The 22899-nt window shown below is 38.1% G+C and overlaps 1 protein-coding gene across 4 annotated transcripts; it reads right to left on the bottom strand.

The window, feature by feature from the left end:
- Window positions 1-2860: 2860 nt before the first annotated feature.
- Window positions 2861-21321, bottom strand: GOLGA5 (golgin A5). 4 transcript variants are annotated; one of them, XM_075503465.1, is made up of 13 exons: window positions 21170-21321; window positions 19771-20386; window positions 16713-16934; window positions 15439-15658; window positions 14736-14859; window positions 13686-13889; window positions 12333-12503; window positions 11551-11679; window positions 9616-9714; window positions 7736-7961; window positions 6372-6477; window positions 5012-5075; window positions 2861-3368 (listed from the first exon to the last, which is right to left on the bottom strand). In XM_075503465.1, the coding sequence occupies exons 2-13, from the start codon at window positions 20333-20335 to the stop codon at window positions 3288-3290; spliced, it is 2211 nt and encodes a 736-aa protein (XP_075359580.1). In that variant the 5' UTR covers window positions 20336-20386; window positions 21170-21321; the 3' UTR covers window positions 2861-3287. The 4 variants fall into 4 exon arrangements, with proteins under 4 accessions (XP_075359580.1, XP_075359583.1, XP_075359581.1 ...); XM_075503468.1 differs by having other exon boundaries at window positions 16713-16841; XM_075503466.1 differs by having other exon boundaries at window positions 19771-20357.
- Between the last annotated feature and the right edge of the window lie 1578 nt (window positions 21322-22899).

Below are 22899 nucleotides of genomic sequence, written 5' to 3'. Positions count from 1 at the left end.
GGAGGGGACATCTCCTCTCACTCCCTTCCAGAAAGGCGGCATAATGCACTCTGTCCTTCTGACCATAGCATGTAAACTGAGCATAAAGGGGGAGGGGGAAAATAAATATAAATAAATAATCTGATGTGCCTTATCAACCCTCTCTTCCTCATTTGTCATCTTTTTCATTCTTTCAAGGTGTGTGCTTGGTACCTGGAGCAGTTTCAGTTCTAGCAGAAAGGAAACGAAAAAGGACTTTTCTTCAGCCACACAATAGTCTATTGTGCTCTCAAGACAGTGAGATACTGCAGCTGGCAGACAGATATTCCTATTTTTTGTGAGTTTCTATTATGGCCATTTATTTCTGGTGCTAGGCTACAGCACATGGAAAGATAGGCTCAGCATTTGTAAAGTATTTTTTAAAACCCTAAATTGCTATGCTGGTCTCTGAAGTGGGGGTAGTTTCACTGCCCAGTAGTATGATAGTCCCTCAAGAACAGACTTATCCTCCCGCCTCTTAAGATAGAGGCTAACAAACAGAAGCTTCTTGTTTGCTCCAAAGCCATCTGTTCAGCAAAGCAACCTCCTGACACCATTAGGAGCTGCTTGCTGAAATGGTGTCCTTATGTCACCTTTGACCTGTAGCTGCGGCACACTTCGCAAATCTATACAGATTACATTGGAGCCCAACATTGCTAATCTGAGGCAGGAAGTGTATCTTACTGTTCAACTCAAAATTTGACATTTATATTCAGATAGACTCCATCAGCTGGTCTTGTGTGCTCTTGCACTGCATCATGTGCAGCTTGTTAAAATGAATTATGGTGGCAAAACTCCTGTGTGTTTAAACAAAAGCTTTAAGGGGTAGTTCTCTGTATTTCTTGTATAGCTCTGAAACAGTTTAACATCATAATAAAGGCTTTTCATACTCTTCTATGCTTTAAAGAGAGCTTTAAAGGTGTTTATGTAAACTGTAGTATAGCCTTTAGTGGCACAGTACCATTTGTTTCCTCATCCCATGGTACTCTCCACACTCAACAGCCCTTTGTCTGGCAAGGAATTGCCTACTTCCAGTTTTTTTACTAAGTGAAAACACACTGATTCACAGCTTGGTGGTTAACATCACACCTTTTTAAAATCAGAATATAATCAGGTACTCAAACAGCTGTGCCCTTCTTTTACAAGTATTAAAAAAAAAAAAAAGGAAAATTAATAGATGGTAAAGATGGGAACTGAAGTTGCAACAAGAAACATATGTTATACATCATTTCATGGAGAATGAATAAAGCCAGAAACATCTTAGCAACATACACAGAGGTCAAGAACACAAGGCTGATGCTACTCCAGTAAAGACCTTATTCTCAACTCTAAGACATCAGAGGGGTCAACACTAGCTAAGCCCAAACTGGTACTGGAATACAAGAGCCTAGTTCAAAGGCAAAAGCCATGAGGAATCTTTCAGTGCTCACCCCTGTAAAATTTCTAGCATGAAATCTAGAAGAACTGAAGACAAGAATACTCATCTATGATAAAGGGTTCTAGAAGTACTGTAGTGGCTTTAGTAAGTTACCCTCCCGCCCCCCCCCAAAAAAAAAAAGTATCTGTGGATTCCAAGAGGTGATTTCTACAAAAAAAGAAATATCAAAAAGGAAGGAAAAAGAGAAAAACCTAGGGAGAAAGGAAGCAAGAATAGATGTGCAGTTGGTGTGATGTCAGCAAAGCTGTAAGGGGTTTATACCACTAAGAGTGTTCCCCTCAAATTGTCACAGTATACTGGAGCATCCAAAGATTCAGTGGTTTGGAGGTTTTAAATGAAAAAATGCATGCGTATAGAAAAAGATTGTACAAAGGACCTTACCTGATCTCCTTCTATAGCAATCAGCTCTCCCCAGGGTTCAAAAGTGACTTTAATATCAGAATTGAAAAGAAAACAGGCAACAGGAATTAGGCAAAGTGCAGCAAATGTGACAGAGGGCAGGGACACAGCTTACAGTAAATGCTTTCTTTTATTACTTAATTCATCAAAACATCTCAGTTTTCTCTGCAAGATCTGAATCAGAGCAGCAATACAGTCATTTGTCTACTGTAACATTTCCATAGGAGTTAGCATGACAGACTTCATGCACAGACTAATGCTTAGTGTGTTCAGGTCACATGAAAACTGAACTGTATTCTTAAAAGGAGGAGTGACAAATTACTTGTAGTCATCTTTTCATTACTCAGCTTTGAGCACCACACAAGAAAACAAGAAATTTCTTAGGGGAAGAAAGTGACCTTGTATTATTATGTATTGAGAATTCTAATTACAGAATGCCACGGTCTAACAATAGAACTATTACAGTAGGTTTGGTTTGGTATTATGGAGTTTACAATAAATATTTGATGAGGTTTGTTTATTAGTATATTTGGTAAGTGTTTAGACATGAGAAATTTTTGATGTTTTGATAGATTTTGTATAGAAATAGTTTTAATTAAGTACCCAAAGCTTTAGAAAATAAATATTTTGATGAATATAAGATCTGATTAAGACACATAGTAATGAGAGAGGTATAAGAAAATGCAGTTAAAATATATAAATTTCAAGTGCAAAAAGAAACACCATTATTTCAAAGAGTGTCAACCTTCTTTCTCAAAACCATCTCTCTCTCTCTCTAATAAAGCTAAAATACTAGCCTTTAATTAGGCAGTGCAACTATTCAGCTGGTAGGGAAGAGACTTTTGCACTAGAAGTACAAAGCTAAGAAGAACGCATAATATTTTATTTTAAACTTATTTACAAAAAGATATTGCACCAACCCATTGTCCTTTTTTCGGTTTAAGATGTTAAGGAAAAGCCTATGATTTACAAAGTTAAAAACAGAAGTGCAAAAGCAGACTGAAAGAAACCAGAAAGAATAAAGTTTATTTAAATTGCTAAGTACAGTTTATTACCTGACCATAGCCCACATCCAGTATAATCTAAAATAGTTTGTATCATATATATATGTAATTTCAGAAATCCTTGCATTTCTCTGTAGGTGCAACCCTTATCTTTTACACTAACCACCAGAAGGTCTACATAAAATGTAAAGGCTAACCATAGCTTAACTCAATAGCTTTATTTCTCCAGGAAAGTGACGCTCCTTTAGGTAAACTGAAAAAGCCACACAGTATCATATATATATTTGAAAAGTAGTGATAAATCAGGCATGATGGTTTTCATTCTTCCTAAAAACCATGAGGAAAAGTTTGCTGATACTTCACAACTGATTATTCTAAAGACACTGCCAGTCCGAATTACATTAGCACAGCATACGGTCTGTTTCAGTCTATCTGCCACTGGGACTGTCATGATGCATTTCTGGGGTGTAGGTAAGTAGAACAATCATGACCCAGAGATGAAGCAATGCCTGGAAAAAGAAAAGAAAGAACTAACTTACCAGCACTGACAATAATAGTTCACAGCAGCAGTAAATATGAGAGCTCTCAATGAGAGTTAATAAAACCTAATTTTGTAGAAATATTTTTATTAAATATTTTTCATATTATTGAGATACTCCTAAAAAAAGAATTCTTATTTGCACAATGAAATGCTGAGTCATATTCTGAAGAAGCCATTTGCAGAAAACTAAAGATTTTACACAAACAGCAAAACTAAAGTAGCCTAGTTTTCTACAGATTCACGTCCTCTGGCTTCCCTTTCCCTCCATGCCCCAGTAACTCCAGCTGTTCTCTCTGATATCCAGCCCCCAGCCAGTACATTATGTGACCTGCCTCGAGTGACTGGTAAGCCACTAACTCCTGTGCCAACTGGCTGATAGCAGACTGTGTAAAACAGCTGATTTTTGCTTTCCTTACTACAGGCACTGATTTGAGGCATTTTTATGAACTTTTTAGGATGTTAGTTAATTCTCATGCAAATTTGGCTGAAACTATCCAATCAGAGTAGAAGTTGCTGGGGGTGCAACAAGGTAGGTAGCTGACAGAATACATAACCCACATTGCCTTAAAAAAAAAAAAATTTCAAGTTAGTCATAGTCAAGGTTCAAGCTGAAAAAGGGTAACTGCCACTGACTGCCCAATATACAGGTCCCATTGAGTTTCACTCAGACAGCAGCTTAGGTGGTGGAAGTCTTCAGTGTTGCGGTACAAAGCACTTTATTCATATATTGGTAAGGCTAAGTCATGAACAGGAAGAAAGAGACAGGTTAGGAATTAAACAGCTCTGTTCTTTCCAGTACCTAATAGGCTGGAAGAAGCAATCGCAGGGGGAAACTGTCATTTCCTTTATTCATGTGTTTCTGCTTTATATCCTGAAAGAGTGACAGCTGTTCTCGGAAACTCTGTTCAGAAGAATCATTATGCATTCTCAAGCAACATTTTTTTTCCATTTCAAAGACTCAAAGGCTCAACTAGTCGAATATGTTCAAGCAGGGTAGACTGCGCACCTACCTTAACACAGGTCACTTAAACTGACAGACATCTGCCCTCCAGTGGAAAACGGAGGAATTTAATTTTTATCAATTTCAAGTCTGACAATCTCACCTGGTACAGATGAGCAACTTTCTACTATTTGTTGAAGTCTAGCAAGAAAAACTTTTCTTGCTACTTTTTCAACTACTAGAGAAGTGTGATTATTAGTCACTGAACAAAAAGTGAAGTGTCAAATACTAAAAAAGCTGTGACAGATGTCATTTTCCTAAATGCAGTGCATGCAGGTGTGGGGGGTTAACCTTGCCAACAGGTCACTATTATTCTGTATTTTAGTACTAAACCTCTACTTTTACAGTCTTTTAAATGGTAGTTACATAAATGTCTTTAAGACTGCTATACTAAGAATTCGTGGGAAAAACTGAAAACTGCCAAGCAACTTGACTCCAAAATGCTATTATGTAAGTACTATTTAGTCTGCTTTACAAAAAAATGCATTGAGTTGTTGAAGTTAATTATATAGCCTTTTGAACATCAAACATCTTGCAATTTAAGAAGTATTATATAAACTGGCTATAGATATCTTGCATTAAACTTCCTACCTTAAAGAAAGCTTACTCACCATGTAAATGATTACAAAGACTCTTGCTATGGGATACCGCCTTAGAAAGATTCCCAGCCGAATGCTACACAAGTACAAGAGAAAAACAAAATGCACAAGTTAGCACTGAACAATAAATTCCTGTTCCTCTCATTCCAGTCACCACAAACTCATAAACATCAGCTGATGTTACACACATGGCTTTGCTTCTGACTTGAATTTTACTTCATGTATCCCAAGACATTAAATGGAGTGAGAAAATTCAGAATTCAGACCATAAAACATATTCTCCCAAGTTTTTCTGTTACATGCTAGGCTCAGAGTTTGTGAAAAAGAGCTAAGGTTTGTACAGGTATTTTAAAACTCACAAATATGCTATATATTTGTCAAATTTTGTTACTTGAGGAGCTGTCATGAATCTTTCAAAAAGATTTAAGCAACTAAAACCTTGGATTCCTTTGAAAAAATTGATAGATCCCTACCATTCTTATATTTCATTAGATGAAAAGGTCGTGGGTTTTCCAAGTTTACTGCTACAGTGCTACAAAGCATACTGCATTAGATGTGTGCTCAGGGACATCATTAAAAATACCCATGCACGTACTGAAGTTAGTATGATACTGCCAAATGAAGTTTAGTATTAAAACATCACATACAATAGGTTCCAATCATGGAAATCCTGACATTCTTCACAATGAAATTAAAGTACCATGGAAGCATGAAGGACTTTCTATCAAGGTATCTTCCTTTCAAAGCATTAAGAAGTATTACTTAATTTTGTTCTCTATTGGTATTTGATCCAAGCTTTGGAGCAGACCTTTGTTGTGATTATTGACAATTAACCTAACCGCTCAGAAAAGGGATCAAGGCAAGTCTTTTGCTGGATCCAGAATGATTTTTGTTTACTAATTCCTCAAACAGATTATCTTTCAAGGTAAACAGCTGCACTGGGTCAGAATTCAGAACCTTGTCTTCATCAGGATGCCTAAACAGGAGTAAAAGAATACATATGATACTCCCCACTAATACACTCTTACAGTTTGTATCACAGACACAGTCAAAACCTCTGAAAGTGAAAGAGGTAGAAGGTGGTAATGAAAAGGGTTAGTTTTTTTGTCCATAGTTTAGTGATTCTCTTGTATTGAAATCTACAAGAGCGTTGTTTAAGTAATTGACTGTAATTTGCAAAAGCCTGAAGATATTAATATCATAGGAAATCACAAGTGAACCAGGTCAATATTTAGTAATTTATACCATACTTTAGCTTCATTATTTTTTACTTTTACCTTCACAGAAGCAATTCAAAACAGAAGCTGTGCCACTTGAAAACTGCCAAAGGATTCCAGCAATTACAGAATGTATTCCCTTAGGACACTCTTACCTAAACTGATCTATACTACTGGCAGCTTTGCGAACTCTCCCATACATTCCTGCCATGTTAGTATCCATGTCACTAAACAGGACAGGAACATTACGCATGCGAGCACCTATTTGAAGGGAAAAAAAGCAAATCTCATTAGTCTAAAACCAGCTAAGTTGTTGTTTAAGTAAAACAAATCAATAACGTATAACGAAGATATATAAAAATAAAATAAAAATAGTAATTAATCTGTTAGTGCCATTTTGCTGGGGGCAGAGGAGTGTGTTTTGAGCACAGGATTCTTGATAACCTTACAATCAAGTCAAATGTTTCTTCAACTTAGTGTAGTTTTAAAATTTATTTTAGTTCACTAGATGGACCTCTTGATATTCAATTCTACCATGTAATAATAATTCTATTATTAGGTGTATAAAATTATGGGTTTGATACTGTCACAGTTTCTCCATTTGCTTTTATTTCTCATATAGTAAAACTTCAATAGCATTTCCCATACTAACTTGTATATTCCAAGAATTTCTGCTTTACATTTTTACTATGTATCAACTTTATTAAAAGTCTCTCAGATAATGTTACCTTTGTGCAACTAAACATAAGCTTACTGAAGTTACTTAAAAACAAGCCAAAAGGAAATATATTTCAAATTTGCTAGTTCTCCTGCCTTATTTCTTTAAAAGTCTTTCATAAGCAGGGAAACAAAAGTCTGAATTGTTGTTTACACCTTTTAGTAATTGTCCATTGCTTTTATAGTTACTTACCATATATACAAAATTACAAACTTTGGACTTTGAAAAGTAATATCTCAAAACCATGGATCAACTGCTGAGGTTCTCCTAGAGATACAGGATGATCGCTACACAGTACAGACAAACCAACCTCAGCAGAACCACTGTATTTTAAGCTGCTTTTCAAGAAAAACAGAAAGCAAAGAGGCAATTGATTTCAACCAGAATTCTGATCAACTCTCAAAAGGAAGTATCCCATTCTTGCTGACCTCCCAAACCCTTTTTACAAGAGGAGACTTATATCCTGCTTCTGACATGCAGTTTAAACCCCAAAAGAGAGATTTATTTGCACCTGTGACAGGATTTGTAAATGTGATTGTTCCAACAGTGCCATAGCATTGAGAATTTAAGATGACATTGGCTTTATTAAATTTACTTAAAGTAATTTACACACACAAAGGACCTTCTACTTAACTATTTTTTATGTTACTGGCTGCTGTTGACAAGGTCTCCGGCATAAGCTGCATATTTTCAGCATTTTTTTTTCCCTTATAAACTCAGACTTTCAGGGAAAGGCCTTAGGAAATATAAAAGCCTGAACTGCAGGAGGACAGAGTTTTAAATATTATATTTCTTATTTACCTTCAGCACTGTCAATGCCTGCCATATTAATGGAAGGTCCATTAGTACTAGTGCCTTGGATAGCCTTCAGCTGCTGCTCAAGTCGTTCCAGTTGATAGACAAGTGAGTTTTTCTCTGTACTCAGGCTCTCTAACATGGTTTGCTTCTGAATTAGTGTTTCTGTCAGCTGATGAAGCCGATTTTCTAATTCTGTCTGACTACTACTACTTAGAGCCTTGTTTGTGAGCTAGAAAACAAAGCAAAGAAAAAAATCAGAATAAGTTCAAAGTCTGAGCAACCAACATATTACAAAATTCTAAAAATTTAAGCCTTCCAAGAACCAAGTTACCCCATTGCAGGATTTTTACAGGATAATACTATCAAAATGATCACCAATGAGCAGCACAATAAAGAAGAAACTTAGTTGCTAAAACAAGATTTTACATGACACAAGAAACTCTATGTAAAAATGTATTCCTATGTTTTCCACCTCTAATCATATGAACATTTCTGTATACTCATAAGTTTGACCACAAAAGTCAATGCTATGCCTCAGAGCTGAGTTTAAATGGTAGGCATGACAATAGCAAGATAATCCAGCCTGGCTATCACACTTGCAACTTCACAAAACAAGCAAGTACGTAAAATGTTTTCAAGCGAGGAAGGACAAACTCAGTACAAACGGGGAGAATCTGATGCCATTCTACAGGAAAGCTTGAGTGAAAATGGTGAAAATGCAGGATATGTTGCAGAAGAATTGAGGAGCACTGAAGCAGAAAACATGATTGTACTAGCAAATAGAAACTGCAAGGACAGCAAATGAAGACGTGGATCATGTCATTCAATTTGCAGAAAATATTTAAAGCAAATGGGAATCTCCAGATTAGCCATATGTGCAATAGCTCGTCTATTCACTACAGTCTTGGACCTCAGCCACTTGTAGCATCATATACCACAAAGATGTAGGTTCAATGATGAAAAAGCAGAATCAGCAGGAACCAGAGGCAGTGAGATATCAAAAATACAAATCAGATGGAATGCACCAGGGCAGGTGCAGGTAGTCCTGAAGCCAGTATTACCAGAAGAATCATCTGCCAACAGGCTTGAGAAATTTGTATCGCAACACTACAATTTCCAAATCCTCTGACACTATAACTGTACAGCTGACCACAGTTGACTCTAGACTATCAATTTCTCATATAGACATACAGACTACTTTTCATTATGCTAAGATAATCCACACAAAATGAGGCCTATGCCTTCATGCTGCCCAAGGAGACTGTTGGGGCTGACAAGTATGAGAAGGTGCCAAAAGGGATTAGACTGATTCAAGGAAAATAGGTCCATAAACATACTGGTGGGACTTAGTAGGGACTTAAACACTAACGTCCCTAATTCAGCTGCTGATGCTGAACTAGTACAAGGCAGTGAAGAAAGCAACCAGGCTCACATGCTGGTCCCATTGCCACTGTCCAAGACAGAACAGTGGGCTAGATGGATCACTGAGTCTGTAGGACATTACTTATGTTCTTATGCCCAGTTAAAAGGATCTTTGCAGAAATCATGATGACCTAATCAAGCGCCAATTACTTCTTTTAGTTTTCAAAAAGAAGAATGTTGATCCAGCACCACCCCATCAGGTCTAGTTGGGACACAGGTTGATTTTTTTTTCCCCCCGAAGACAAAAGCACATGCAATTATAAATTAGGCTATTTACCACTTCATGATACCCTTCTTGTATCCCCTCCACTCAAAACTCTACTCTGTATTGAAAACTAGTACACTGTAACTCATTAATAGAGCCTTTACATTTCTTTTGTACAGTTTAATCAAATTAATAGTTCTCATTGCTGTTTTCATAATTTAAGGTGATAAAGTTATTTTCTATACACACATAGTACCTGATTTCTGAGCTTCTGAATTTCTTCCTCTCTGTCTTTTATTCTGCTTTGCAAAGTATTCTTTGTTCGATACAATTCTTCTTCAGTATAATGGAGTTCCTATAAAATGCATCACAATCACAAATAAAAGATTTTATACATAGATGTATTTTGAGAGACATTCTCTTATCTAGAGTTTCACAGTAGAACACAAGAAGGCAATATGCTGCAATCAAATATAAACTGAAATTTAATCTTAGTTCAGTGTCTGGCTAGAAGGGGGGGGGGGGGGGGTGAGTATGAAGACACAACCTACAAGACTTATCAAATTCTTTTGTAGAGACTGACCTAATATAAATATTAATCCAGACTAGTTTATTAAGAGTCACACAATTTCATTGGGACCATGATTTATCTTCTTTATACTCTCACTGTTTACCCTTGGCATATCTATCTATAATTCTGTATGACACAGATCTTCCTTTACAGTTTAGGATAAATTAACATAACAGATGTGAAAGGGGAAAGAATATTAGTAAGGGACAACTTACTGAACAGCAAATCTAACTATAAGTTTTGTTACTCCCATGATTTAGTGGCCATTTTAACTCCAACTTAAAGACCTGTCATGCTTACCCTTTAAATTAAGACAGTCTTCAAATCACTGTATCACGTCAGCTGTCAGGTGCCACGGGAAACAGATAATCCTATTCTTTCTCCCTTCAAACCATCAGATGTACAAGAAATAACACCTCTACTTATTTTCCATCTTCAGTCTCAGAAATCTTATGGCAATAGTTAAAGGAATTCCCAGATAGAACAGACCATAATTGTATTAAGTATCAATGCACACAATTACACATGTAAATGTGTGTCATCAAAAGGAATACTTCAGTTTCTGTAATAATTGATAATGCTTTTTTTTTTTTTTAATTCACCTCCCTTTTTCTGTATGTAGTATTGACTTAAAATATACCCCTCAGAAGGACAGGAGCAACAAAACACAATTTACCATCTGCTTTGATATAATAAACATCAGCTATCCATCAAGAGCAGACCTCGGCTTCTGCCTTTTAATTAGTTCAAGCTGCTAGCATCTCATTAAAATGTAATTTCTGGAAGGACAGATAATCCTATAAGATAAATTGTTCCTAGCAGATACAGTGTACTCTCCTGCTTTCCTCATTATTAATTCTCTTTACATGAGCTTTTTCTTACAGAGAAATTTTTTAATAGGGTGCAAAGCATTTGTCTGATTTCTACTGAATAATAAGTTTGTTCATATGAAATATGAGTTTGCCTTTTTTTCCCTCTTTTTAGCACAAAACTGCTTAAATCAAGGGGGAGTTTGCTTAAAAAGATGACACAATCTGACAAAATTCATTAATATAATTTTATCAGCAGTTTGTCTTACAGAGCAGTTTGGAAGTAACAACATTTAGATTCAGAACTGTGTAACAAGTGGATTAAAAAAAAAAAATCTATGAATTGGTACTACAGTAACATTGTTTTACGAGCTAAATCTTATGTAGTAATTGAGCACAGAAAGTTCCACAGTAACCATTTTTAGTATTTGAGTTTCTTGATATAAATAATGGTTACAAATGTTACTATATCCCTACTGTTTGATTGTCCCCTGCTGAATAAAATTTAGGATCATGATCAATTTCATGCACTCCCTAGGATCATGTTTCATGTTTAGTACATCAGCGAGATCTCTGTTTATCAGGAGTATCCAGAAGGCCCTGTCCATTGCTTAGTACTGGTTGCGCTTTGTTTGGCCTAGTGACATTCATTAAGCTTTTGGGGATTTCTTTGGAATACTAGACAAAAAATAACCCAAATACTGTATAAGCCACTCTCTTAATAAGCCAAATGCTTTACCGATGACACCACATGAGGCCTAAAATAAGACCAATCAGAGGCTTGGTCTTTAAGGCTTTAAGAATTCCTTACCTGTTTTTGCCGTTCTAGTTCAGCTTCTGCCTCTTGCTTGGCCATTTTATGTGCTGCTATTTGCTCTTGTAGGTCTTGAAGCTGCTCTCTCACTGACTCAGCTTCACTTACCTGCTGAGTCTCCATATCCTGAAATGAACAGAAATGTTGCCATTTCACTAACATTCAAACAATGCTGCAATCTGTCATAGAACTTTTTTTTTTGCTGTTACCTATCTGCAATACTGCTTCAAAGGAAAATGAAGGTGAGTGTGTATTGAATAAATGACATTTGGTCATTTTATACAGAGTATTTTTACTAATATAGTAATAAAATAAATGCATTTTGTGAACATGAAAAGCCTCCACTTTTTCCCTTCTACTGTTTACAGGCTAAAACTGTGTAAACTAGGCTTGCGTGCAACTGCTGGGTTGAGCCAATTTGGCCAGCAGATGACTCGGATTACAGTTGCTTCAAGGATTAGTAGCCCTTGCAGAAAAGGATATAGGTGATCTCTACAGAAATCACCACACTTGTTTGGAAAGAAATGCTTCCCTCAAAAATAGCACACGGTAGTGAGGGAAGAGAGAAGTGGTACCAATAGTATTCCTCCCACATGACCTGAAGTGAGAACATGGAAAGAAATTGGGTATCAATAAGCATGTGTCTCACCTTGAGCAAAAGCTGGCTTATTTTAATACTAGGTGAAATAAACACTAGAAGCAACAGCCCTAAAGTATACAAGAAAGCAGTCCTTTGTGCATGGTTAACTACAAATACATGTGTATATAATCATAGCTACCTGCAGCTCTGTTCTCATCTGTTGGATTTGTCCCATTAGTTTTTGTATTTCTTCTTTCTGAGTGTCTCGCTCATGTCTCAGTTCTTCTAGTTCCATTGTGCTTGCAGTATTGCTATCCAGGCCTTCAATACCAGAGCCTTCTTTTAAGCTGTTTATCAACTTTTCTTTAGACTGAAATAATAAATCAATATATTATTTATTGCAGTATTTAACAAGTGCTCAACTAGAATATGCCAAAATGACTTTTACTGTATGTCTACGTTTGAATCTTAGAGCAAAGAACTGCTTTATCTGTTCTTTTAGCCAAGTTAATAATGACCCTACACATTTTAAAAAGAAAATGCTTCCCTACTGATAATTTTTCTGACTTCCTGTATGCCATGAGACTGGATTTACTGAAAGCCTGTGTTATCTGAGGAAGAGTACAGCTTTTCTCTTTAGAAGTGCCTGGAATGTTAAACATGTCATGGATAACAATTTTGGCTTTCCAGCTACCATAAGAGAGAAGACGGACGCTAACAGAGACTAAAGACAAAGCTGACCCCCTTTCAGTCCATCCTTTCTCCTGCCAACAAAGCCAAATAAGAGCCAAATACAGCAAAAACTCTTTTGGGAAAGAGGATGAACCACTTTATTCAGAGTCAACCTAATGTCAGCTCGACATTGACTTCTGATCTCATGCTTCTCATATTTATCAAGATGATTTAAAACCTTTCCTTGGATATCAGACTAAATTAATTATTCTAAAAAGACACCTTTATCTTCAACATTTTGCTAACTTTGTTTATAAACAAGACTCAAATTAACCGCATTTGGATTTGGTATCTTTGACAACTTAAGTAGCATAGAACTCTGCACAAAATACCTAATTTTGCCATTGTTTATATAATGCTGATCACATGCAACCTTTCAGAATATACAAAAATATTTTCTTTGGTTTACACATAAGTATCCATTATATGCTATGCTTCAGCCTCAAGCAGAATAGAGCAACATTCTTGACTCAAGAATACTGGGTGTGGAACAAATTGTAGGTTACATCAATTTATCTATCTGCCTAAGATTGGACTCTTGGATGCGGAACACACTGACAGATGTTGCACAATAAGTGCACTGGTTACTTGGATTTTTCTTTAAGTTCAGGACCTGAACTTCCATTTCAATTACCTAAGTCAATCTGTAAACTTACATTTACAAAATGCAGACTGGTAGCTGTTCTGTATAGGTATCATTATAGATAGGCACCAAAATATATTACAGGTCACATGAAAAAACCCCACAGATTATTTGAAGCATAACACCTTAAAAAAGTTAAGTGTACAAATCAAACGATTTCTTTACAGAAACGCTTACTTGGAGTATGCGAGTAGCTTTCTGTTTATAGTCTGTCAGTTCCTGTTTTGCAGATTCTAGGTGGTTTTTAGTTACTTTGACTTGCTGCTGAAGCTCATCAGCTCGCCTCCTTTCATCTAAATACTTTCTTTCTGCTACGGTTATCCCTTCTGCCAAATTCTGACGTTCTGCTTCCATTTTACTTAGACGAGCCGCAAACTCATTCTATTAGCAATAAAGAAACAATACTTTGTGTTTAAACACAGTCTCAACTTTAACCTAGAAAGGAAAAAAGAAAGTTTAAAAGCAACTACATGTGAAACAACGCCTTATTATCTACCACCTCCAACGTAAAGATGCATTAGTGCTATGTGGAAAGAAATCCTGCTTGCTGAAGCAAGTGCTAAATAATATCAGTAAAAATATGCATTTCTTCCCCTCACCAGAAATAGTGACGGAATAACAATCTTCCTGTTATTTATGTTTATTTGGTAAACAAAAAGCAAGCTTTCCCCTCAAAAATATTATCAAATGTAGTCTGCCATATTTTGATGTACTAAAAGAAAAAAATAACCAGACGTTGATAAAGATTTTCAAAGATGCTACTATACATAACAAAGGTCAAGCTAAGTGTGGAAAGCAGTATCTAGCAATGACGTACTCACATTTTTACCACAGAAGTGATCATCCAGCTTAATATTCTTAAGACTACACATTAAAATTGTGTAACAATTTGTTGTGTAACAACATAGCACGGAAAATTAAATAGATTACTCAGTTTTAAAACATGTTTTAACATTAAAGTTAGCATGGAAGAAACAGTAAAAATCATCAGCATGAAACCTCAAAAACTTTTAATCACAAAGCTTTCAAAATAACATATAAAAAGTAAACTAGCATCGCAATGATACTTAGTGCAGTGGACTAAGTAGATGCAAGTAGACTCGCATCCTTCCAAGCACTTAGTACCCTGCACAGGAACTGAAGTCAAGGGGAAGAGAGCAGTTGGAACCTCACAGATTTGATCTCAAAAGTAGAGTGTGAAACTCTTCCTTACTCTTCATGTCTAACCTGCATTTGTTTGTAACTTTCTTGCTCTCGCTTGAGTGCGGAGTCTGCATCACGCAGCCTCTCTTGAAGAGTTTGAAGGGCTTGATTTTGCAAACTGCTCCCTTCACTGTGGTCTTGTATTATCCTGAAAGAGTGATATACATATTAATTGAAAAAGAAGAAATCTAGTGTGATTTTCAGGTAGAAATATGAATACCTGGTTTTCAGACCAGCTTTGAAAATTTACCCAGTAAATTATTGAATACAGCTGGCAACAGGTGTGAGGCCTGGAGTTAATGACTCACACATCTCCTGCCTGACCTATATTCTGGAGTATCCAATTGCTGATTCATATCCCAGCGCTGAGGTAAGTCAGAAAAGTCTTCATATTTGTGGATAAGCAAACGTATTTTTCAAGACAAAAACATTTTTCTTGAGATCTTCAGCTTCAGGCTTCTAACACAAATATAAATACTTTATACAAAATGGATTTCAATAATCAGGTGACAATTGCTCCTATTTAACACTCGTTTGCCCTGTTCCCACTACCAGCTATGATATAGTGGGCTCAGAGCAAACTTTAATCCTTGTGTTTCAAAACTTGATACAATCCCTTTCCCCATTAGTTTATTCATTTTTATTCTTAAAGAGACTAAATTATCTATCTTGAATTTTCAAACTTATTACTATTTGCAGAATTATGAAGTATGAAATTATGAAGTACCGTGATTTTTCACTCTGCAATGCTTCCAAGGCTTCTGTCCGAGCACTTAAGAGCTGATCAGCTTCTTGCAACCGTACTTTCAGCACAGCTAGCTGTGAATCCTTGGCACCAACAGCTTCTGTCAGATCATCCACTCGAGCTCGAAGTTCTCTAACCATCCTGTCACTCTTTGAATGGTCAACGTTCCACTTCTCAACCCTTTCCCGGGATTTGTTCAGTTCTACAAAATAAGGAGTTTCTTTGAAGTTTATAAAAGTCAGTATTGCAAGGTCTTGTAAATGGTCAGGAAGCACACATCACATTTCTTAAAGAAAGAAATTAAATACAACCAAGTTGAAGTAACACAGAAACTTTATGAGCTACCAAGAAGTAACAAATGCCAGACTGGCTGTCAGAGCATGACCCATAAAATTTTGCAGGCGATCTCAAAACAGGCATTTCATTCTGTGTCACACTGCAGATGACAAATTTTACCTGCCCCACCCCTTGCAATGGCCGACTGTCGAACACCCCTGTGCAAGCAAGCCTTTGGAAACCTCTACATAAAGCAGCTAGTTCAACTCAATGTGACAATAAGCTCAACCTAAAAAACAGTAGAAAAATACACCAGTGTTGAAATAATGCCTGAATACTTACAGCGGCTTCTGGTTTTCATCAAACATCACATATTAAACTTCAACAGAAATTAAAATTCTCTGGCTCATACGGTTACTTTGAAAAAAGTGCGGTCCCTCAGTTGTATGCATAACAGCAGGAATTTGCTCAAGGTTTTATCATTTAAGTGTTTAATTTATATTCACATTTTTTATATTTGTCATTGCATTTGGCTTTGAAAAAGCTAGTGAAGTCATATAAAAATACTGAATTTTATATTTCTACTGTCACGTTCTAGGCATCACATATTATAGTCCACAGCCAGAAAGTAGTCAGATTCTGAAGTATTTAAAGGGATTTACTAATTTAAAAATTAGTACTTTGCAATAGCGTTTAAAATGCTGGAAAAGTATTTTAATACTGATAATATTTGCTAACACTGTTTTAATAAGATGTAAGGTTTGGAACTAACTTGATTGCATCATTTTAGTCAACATTTGTGTTATCTCTGTAGTTGAACAAGCCTTTTAGTTTCTGCCAGCTCGTTACTCTGAAACCAAGAATCATTTTGCTTGGTAAGTCATACATGCAAATTTAACTAGAAAGATTTTATTATAAATACAAAACACTAACATAGAAATGGCGTAATATGTTACAGTTGAGTTTCCAAACCACAGTACCTTCTTGTGTTTCTTTGGACCTCTGAATTAACGAAGCCATTTCTTGATTTAAAGATTGAACTTCATTCCGTAGCAGCTGATTCTCCAGGCGAAGATTGGATAGCTCATGTGATTTGAAATCATCATTAGCTGAAAGACTATGATTAGTTACTGCACTTAGTGATGAATCCTTCATGCCATCCCCTTGTGCTCCCAGTCCAGAATCTGAACTGTCTGGAGTTTCTGTACAGAGAGGTGCAAGTTAGAACTAATATATGTATTTGTAAGTTGCCTTGATATAAACAACAATTCCATGTTCTGCATCAATGGTTAAATGCATAATAATAATAATAAAAAATCATATTCCATTTCAGTATAAGCTATTTTGGAGCTGCTTCTCCTGAGGGACTTGCACAAAACAGGACTATTATACAGTATACATGCATCATGCAGCATTTTGGTTAATCTTGCAAGACAAGACATGGAAGTTATAAAATTTCTTATTACATTAATGCCAAATTTAGGATTTCAAAACATTAATACTTTTCTATGACTATGCTGCCCAGAGATGTCTTCAGAAGCTGAGAGAGTAACAGAAGAGATTAAATGTACATAGCAACTAACTAGGGGAATTTTTAATACAAGCTCATTCTGGTTTTCCATTAAGATTTTGATTTCGAGGATGTAAACTTTATTCTAAAAACATCTGTTCAGATGACTATACTTAGTCATTTTGATGTGAAACCTAAGCATGTAACTCAGCCACATAGCTACATATTTTAGTTACCTTCATGTAAAAAAGCATTTTAAGAACAATATCAGTCAAAACATCATCTTACTGATAATACTGTATTAATAATTCTCTCAAAATATTTTTTCAAAAGCACTTTTACTATGAGAAATCAAGTTGCAGTGATTTGAAGCAGAAACATAATCTCTCCTTTCTCTAATGAAAAAATATAAGGTAGATATACTCTGTCAAACTGTTAAAAGCTTTCTGCCAATACAAACTGTAATTCCCTAGATTATGGAAATCAAACTACAGATTTTTATTTTTCTTTTTTTTTTTAAACCTTAGAACCTCAGTGAGAACAGTAAGGGAACTCCTGGTAGCATTCTGAACAACAGTCCCTTGCAGGGAAGGAGGAACCAACAGCCTTTCCCCATCATGCACAAACACATACAGAGCATCCTGGATTAATGCTATGAAATTGACACATCCACTGTAATAGTCTTGATTCCAGCGCGCAGATAGTTGGAAGCTTTGCAGCAGTGTTAAGGTAAAACAACATAGCACGCAATGAGCAAACAAGCAGGCAATCCAAAAATAATTACTTCTGAATTCAGTATGTCCCAGATGAGTAACTGCTGAAAATCCAGGGGGACAGATCACAACTAATTCCAAGCAAGACTGCAGGTTAGCTGTCACAACGTTATTTACTTCACCTTGTGATTACCAACCAACCTGCTCCACCTTCCTTGTTACCACTGCAACAGCCCCTATCAGCCAGAGCCCAGGGAGCTGGGGCAGACTATTAATTCTGAACACCACCACACCGACAAGTAGCAGCAGTGACAGCAAGATTTCTTCCACATTTTCTCAAACCCCTTTCCTCTTTAAATGGTTCTAAGCGTTGTTTCCTTCCTTTTGATTCATTTACACAGTTTCCAAACTATCAGACAATTTATCCTCATTCCTTTGTCTGGAAAACTCAATAGATTAATGAAGCTAACGAAGCAAGAAATTAGCCATTTATAGCACATATTAGATTATATCCATGGCAATGTACAAAGTATAACGTTAACTGTTTTTGTCTACAGCTAACGTATCATAAGCTACTTCAACAGATGCTATACAGAACATTTAAATGATACAGATATATCTATACAATCAACTTCGAAACCAGGGTGCTCAAACTCTTGCGTTGTAATTGTGTGCTTCCTCATTTGGCAGCTCCACAATGCAAACTCCACTCAAAAATCCTCAGAAGAAAATTCAACAGGCCACACTGAGTGAAACAAATATGTTCCTTAAGCACCAATCAGCACGGCCATATAGCCAGGTCTAACATATTTGAATTATTATTAGTAGTAATAAACCTTATTGAAAAGTTACAGACCCAGAAATACAAAAATATTCACATCTTTGGAAATGATCCCTTTTTACATCTAAAAGTTTTCAGCATACTTAATGTAGTAAGTGAAAACTGGCATTTACAATGCTTTACACGCTCAAAGTACTGAACAAATAATAAAGTATTCTAACTACATTATTAAGAAATAATATAACCATTTGCTTCAATTTTATCGAATAAACAGCAAAGTAGCACAGAAACAGCAAAGACCGAGTATAGATTAGATAGTCTGATAGAGAACACAAGTTCCTGACACTTCCCAGCCACATTCTCCTTTGCATTGACTTGAGAATAGCCCCAACTTTTGACCATCTGGCCTGGAGGCTCTTTCAGGCATCTGGATTTAGACTGCAGTAATCAACTGCTTCTGGCAAACCTGGAGGCTTTATCTATCTTGCTCTCTCATGCCTGTAGCTCTGCAACAGGCTATCCACATCCAACTTCCCACTCTGCCGGACAAGCAAGTTTGACAGCTTACCCGTCTTCCATGGTGGAACACAGAAAACCTCACATCACCTCACATGGTGCATTGGGCAACAGCCAGCACCATCTACCATCCAGTGAAAGCCACTCACTCTCCTACATGGCAACAAGTAAGGTGTTGTGAGTGATCAAACAAATGCAGCAGTGCTTGTGCTTCTAAGTGGGGATGTATGGGGGTGATGCAAGGTTAGGTCATAGCTCACGGGGGTCAAGGTGAGCTGTAGCAGTGAGGTAGAACAAGAACACAAAAGATATAGGTATTAATTATGCAGCTTGTCAAATTCACATGGTATCTAAGATTATCCCAGTGATGAAAAAATGTTAAAGACCCTGCTGGACTCCACACATTTGACATACTACTACCACTAAATGTTTCATGAAGTGATAGTAAATCCATTACCTAGCCTTACCCTAGATATACTTGGGTTTTAAATATCTCTAGTTCAATACTATTTAACTACCATTGCCTTGGCTCCTGATGGAATTGTCTTCAGTAGTTCTTGCACTCTGTGTACTGGTAGACACAGAACTAATGCTTGAAGTCCGAGAGTGATTTTGAAGAACAGGTGCCTTGCTCTTCTCTTTTTTAGAGTCCATCCTTCCGTTAGGCTCTTTCTCTGAACTGTTGAGAAAATCAAATAGCAACTCATCATCAGGTTCCGACTTTTTTCTTCTCACAAAATGTGAGGCAGCTCTGGGCATGGAAACACTTTCTCCTGGAGAAGCAACCTCCGAAGATGTCCTACGTGCTGGTTTAACATTTGCTGTTCCTGCTAGGATTGTGGCCTTTTGATGTTTAATATTATCAGCTGCTGAGGAGATGTAGGCTGCTTTGGATGACGTCTGATATTTCAGTTCTCCAGTATGCTGGCGCAATTCAGAATATTCATTGGCAGAGTCCAAATTCTTATTATCATAAACTGCACTGCTTGCTGTGTCTTTTTTGCTCAGAGCCGATGCAGCTCCTTGATCAACTCTGTTGAGTAGATCCTCTGCCTTTCCAGCGAGATCAGCAAGCCAAGACATGATGGATATCTGTTGATAAACTCTATAAAATTAAAATTTCAGGACCATATGCTGCAAAAGACACAGAATGATTACAAATTAGACTGGTGTTGATAAGGTGAGATGTATGGGTTACCTAAACAACTGGTGTGTCAATCAATTAGTGCTATAATGATTTTAATAGTTTTCTCCTACTTGCTTGGTATTTCCTTGTTTTGGTAACTCATGGAAATAAACCAAATCAGTTTCTGAAGGAAACAGACAAAACCAAGGCTTAGCTATCAGACCACCCTATCTGTTTCTGGCATCAGCACCTGCTGCAGAGCATCCAGCCTACTAGCCAATCCACAATAACAGAAAATAAAGTCTACTTGCACCTGACAAAACCAAACTCAGTTGGAGGAGGAAAAGTGGCCAGATGCTTATTTCAGGTAACAACAAAGCCTTAGATGTTTGTTCTGCAGAGTCATAACCTGGGTCAGAAGGAGGAACTTCTCCCCAAAAAACTTTGCAGCCCGCTGTCCCTTCTGTGACACCAACACGGGGAACAGGTGCATGCCTTCACTTGCAGCAACAGCCTTGCGAATCTACAAAGGCGACGTTTGCCTCTATCCCAGCTCCCGGCAAAGGCTCGTTCACCCCAGGGCAAGCTTGTGGAGGGTCCCTTGGCCGAGCACACCCACAGCGGAAAGAGGGAAGCGCAGAGGCAGGCGAGGCCGGGCGGGACGCCGATGTTCAGGGTGGCCGCTGCCCCCCCCCACCCCCTTAGCACGGCTGCCTGTCCCCGACCCGGACCCCCGCCCCCACCCGGCGGCCCTCAGGAGCGGCGGAGGCCTCAGCACAGCCCGGCCTCACCTCCTCCCAGCGCGGGAGACCCCCGGCCCGAGGGGAGTCGTGAGGGGGGTAGGGGGGAAGGGGGCGCCGGGCGACGACGGTCACTGCGAGGCCCCGGGCCGGGCTCGCTGCCGCGACCCCATCTTCCGGCAGACGTGGCCGCCTTCCGGAACGCAGTGCGCAGGCGCAGGAAGCGTCGGGAGAATCGTGAGGTGGCACAGCGCGTCAAGCCCCGCCCCTCCTGCCGGGCGGGGCAAAAGCGAGCGCGCTGCCCCTCCCTCCCGGTAACGGCCCGCCCCTGAGGGAAGCGGTCCCCGGCCCCCCTGAGGGAAGCGGTTCCCGGTGCTCACGTTTCCTGCACTTCTGCTTTGTGATGGCAGGAGGAGCTCCAGCCCCGCAGTGCGAGAGGTCAAGGAGGGTCTTCGCCGTGGCTGTTAAAAACAGCCAAGCGTGATCTTGCCTTTCCCGACACGGGGTTTAAGGATGGTGGTTTATAAATGGCTGCTTGACCTGACAGAAACTGTCTTGCTGCCTCTGCCCAGAAATGGCGGGTGACCCGTTCGGGGTGCCCTTGGTCTGCTCCAGGCCTGGGAAGCCCTTCTCCTTGTCTCTGCTCCCCAGGTCGGGATGTCAGACCATTGTACAGGCCCACTGGAAAAAAACACCTTGGCCTTGATATTGCCAACAAATTATATGAATTTCGACCAGAAGAAACGACATTGGTCATTTATGTTCTGTTCTCTACAACTTGGGGAAGATGTGAAGGGGATGACCTGATCCTCAAGGGCAACTGTAAAATACCAAGGAACATGGGATCCCCCCAGCTATAAACCCCCCACCCCTCCCGCACAACAAATAACAAATAACTAAAGGTGTCCTTTTAACCTCCTGGATTCACAAAACTTTTATCGGAAGCTTTAATGTCCAGGCTCACGCTTACCCTGTTGCAAGAATCCTTCCCATGCACTTGCCCTGTATGATAACACTAATATCACCTTGTTTCTGCTGAAAATACTTGAAAAGTGCTGTGCAAGCAAAGGTGACTCTTACTTGGGTAAGAGGTAAGTATACTGAGGTTGTCTTAACTTTTTTTTCAGATTAAGTTCACATAAGGTATCATGACTAGTCTGAGAAGAGACATTAGTTCAGGTTAACACAAGGGCTTCCCACATCCTTAGGGACTCCTTTTAAGATAGTATCCTGGGACTAGTAAAGAAATAATCTAAGCTCTAAAGCCCCGATTTTTCCAGTCTTCAGTTTGCCTTCCACAAAAACTCTCAGGATTTTCTGAGGCCGTTTCCTGATGACCAAGTGGCCCATTTCCTTCTTCAAAGCCCCATGATGTAGAGGTTTGCATGACAAAAAAAGGGCACTTACACACACTGAAACCAAGGGGCTTGGCATAAAGAATGTGCTCAGCACTCTTTTGGGATAAATTTGCACTATTGGGCAAGTTTTGCCTCCACCCAGAGAAGAAAAAAAAGACTTTAAAAATTACTTTTGTTAAGCGAAAACTACTAACGTCCTACAAGGAATAAAATACTGCTCCAACAGTGAGTGATAATTACGAATATTTATTATCATTAAAAATATAAATTATCATATAAAAGGAACATTCAGGAGGAAGGAAGGATTCTGGCTTTTCTGACTGATAAACAGGAGACTTTTACCATGGCTTTGTGTGTACGGGGTTGAAGTAAACAGCAAGTAACTTTTAGCTAATTTTAGAACAGTTTTTATAGGAGGGTAAG

Source organism: Mycteria americana, chromosome 5 (genome assembly GCF_035582795.1).
Source record: "Mycteria americana isolate JAX WOST 10 ecotype Jacksonville Zoo and Gardens chromosome 5, USCA_MyAme_1.0, whole genome shotgun sequence".
NCBI lineage: Eukaryota > Metazoa > Chordata > Aves > Ciconiiformes > Ciconiidae > Mycteria > Mycteria americana.
Note: the sequence above shows the minus strand (reverse complement) of the source record. Positions and strands in the feature narration are given on the sequence as shown.

Coding starts and splice junctions, on each gene's coding strand:
- GOLGA5 (XM_075503465.1), bottom strand. CDS start 20,335: ATGTCTTGGCTTGCTGATCTCGCTGGAAAGGCAGAGGATCTACTCAAC. Junction 16,935..19,770: donor CATCAGGAGCCAAGGCAATG/GTAGTTAAATAG, acceptor CTCTCTGTACAG/AAACTCCAGACAGTTCAGAT. Junction 9,715..11,550: donor AACTAGAACGGCAAAAACAG/GTAAGGAATTCT, acceptor TGCATTTTATAG/GAACTCCATTATACTGAAGA.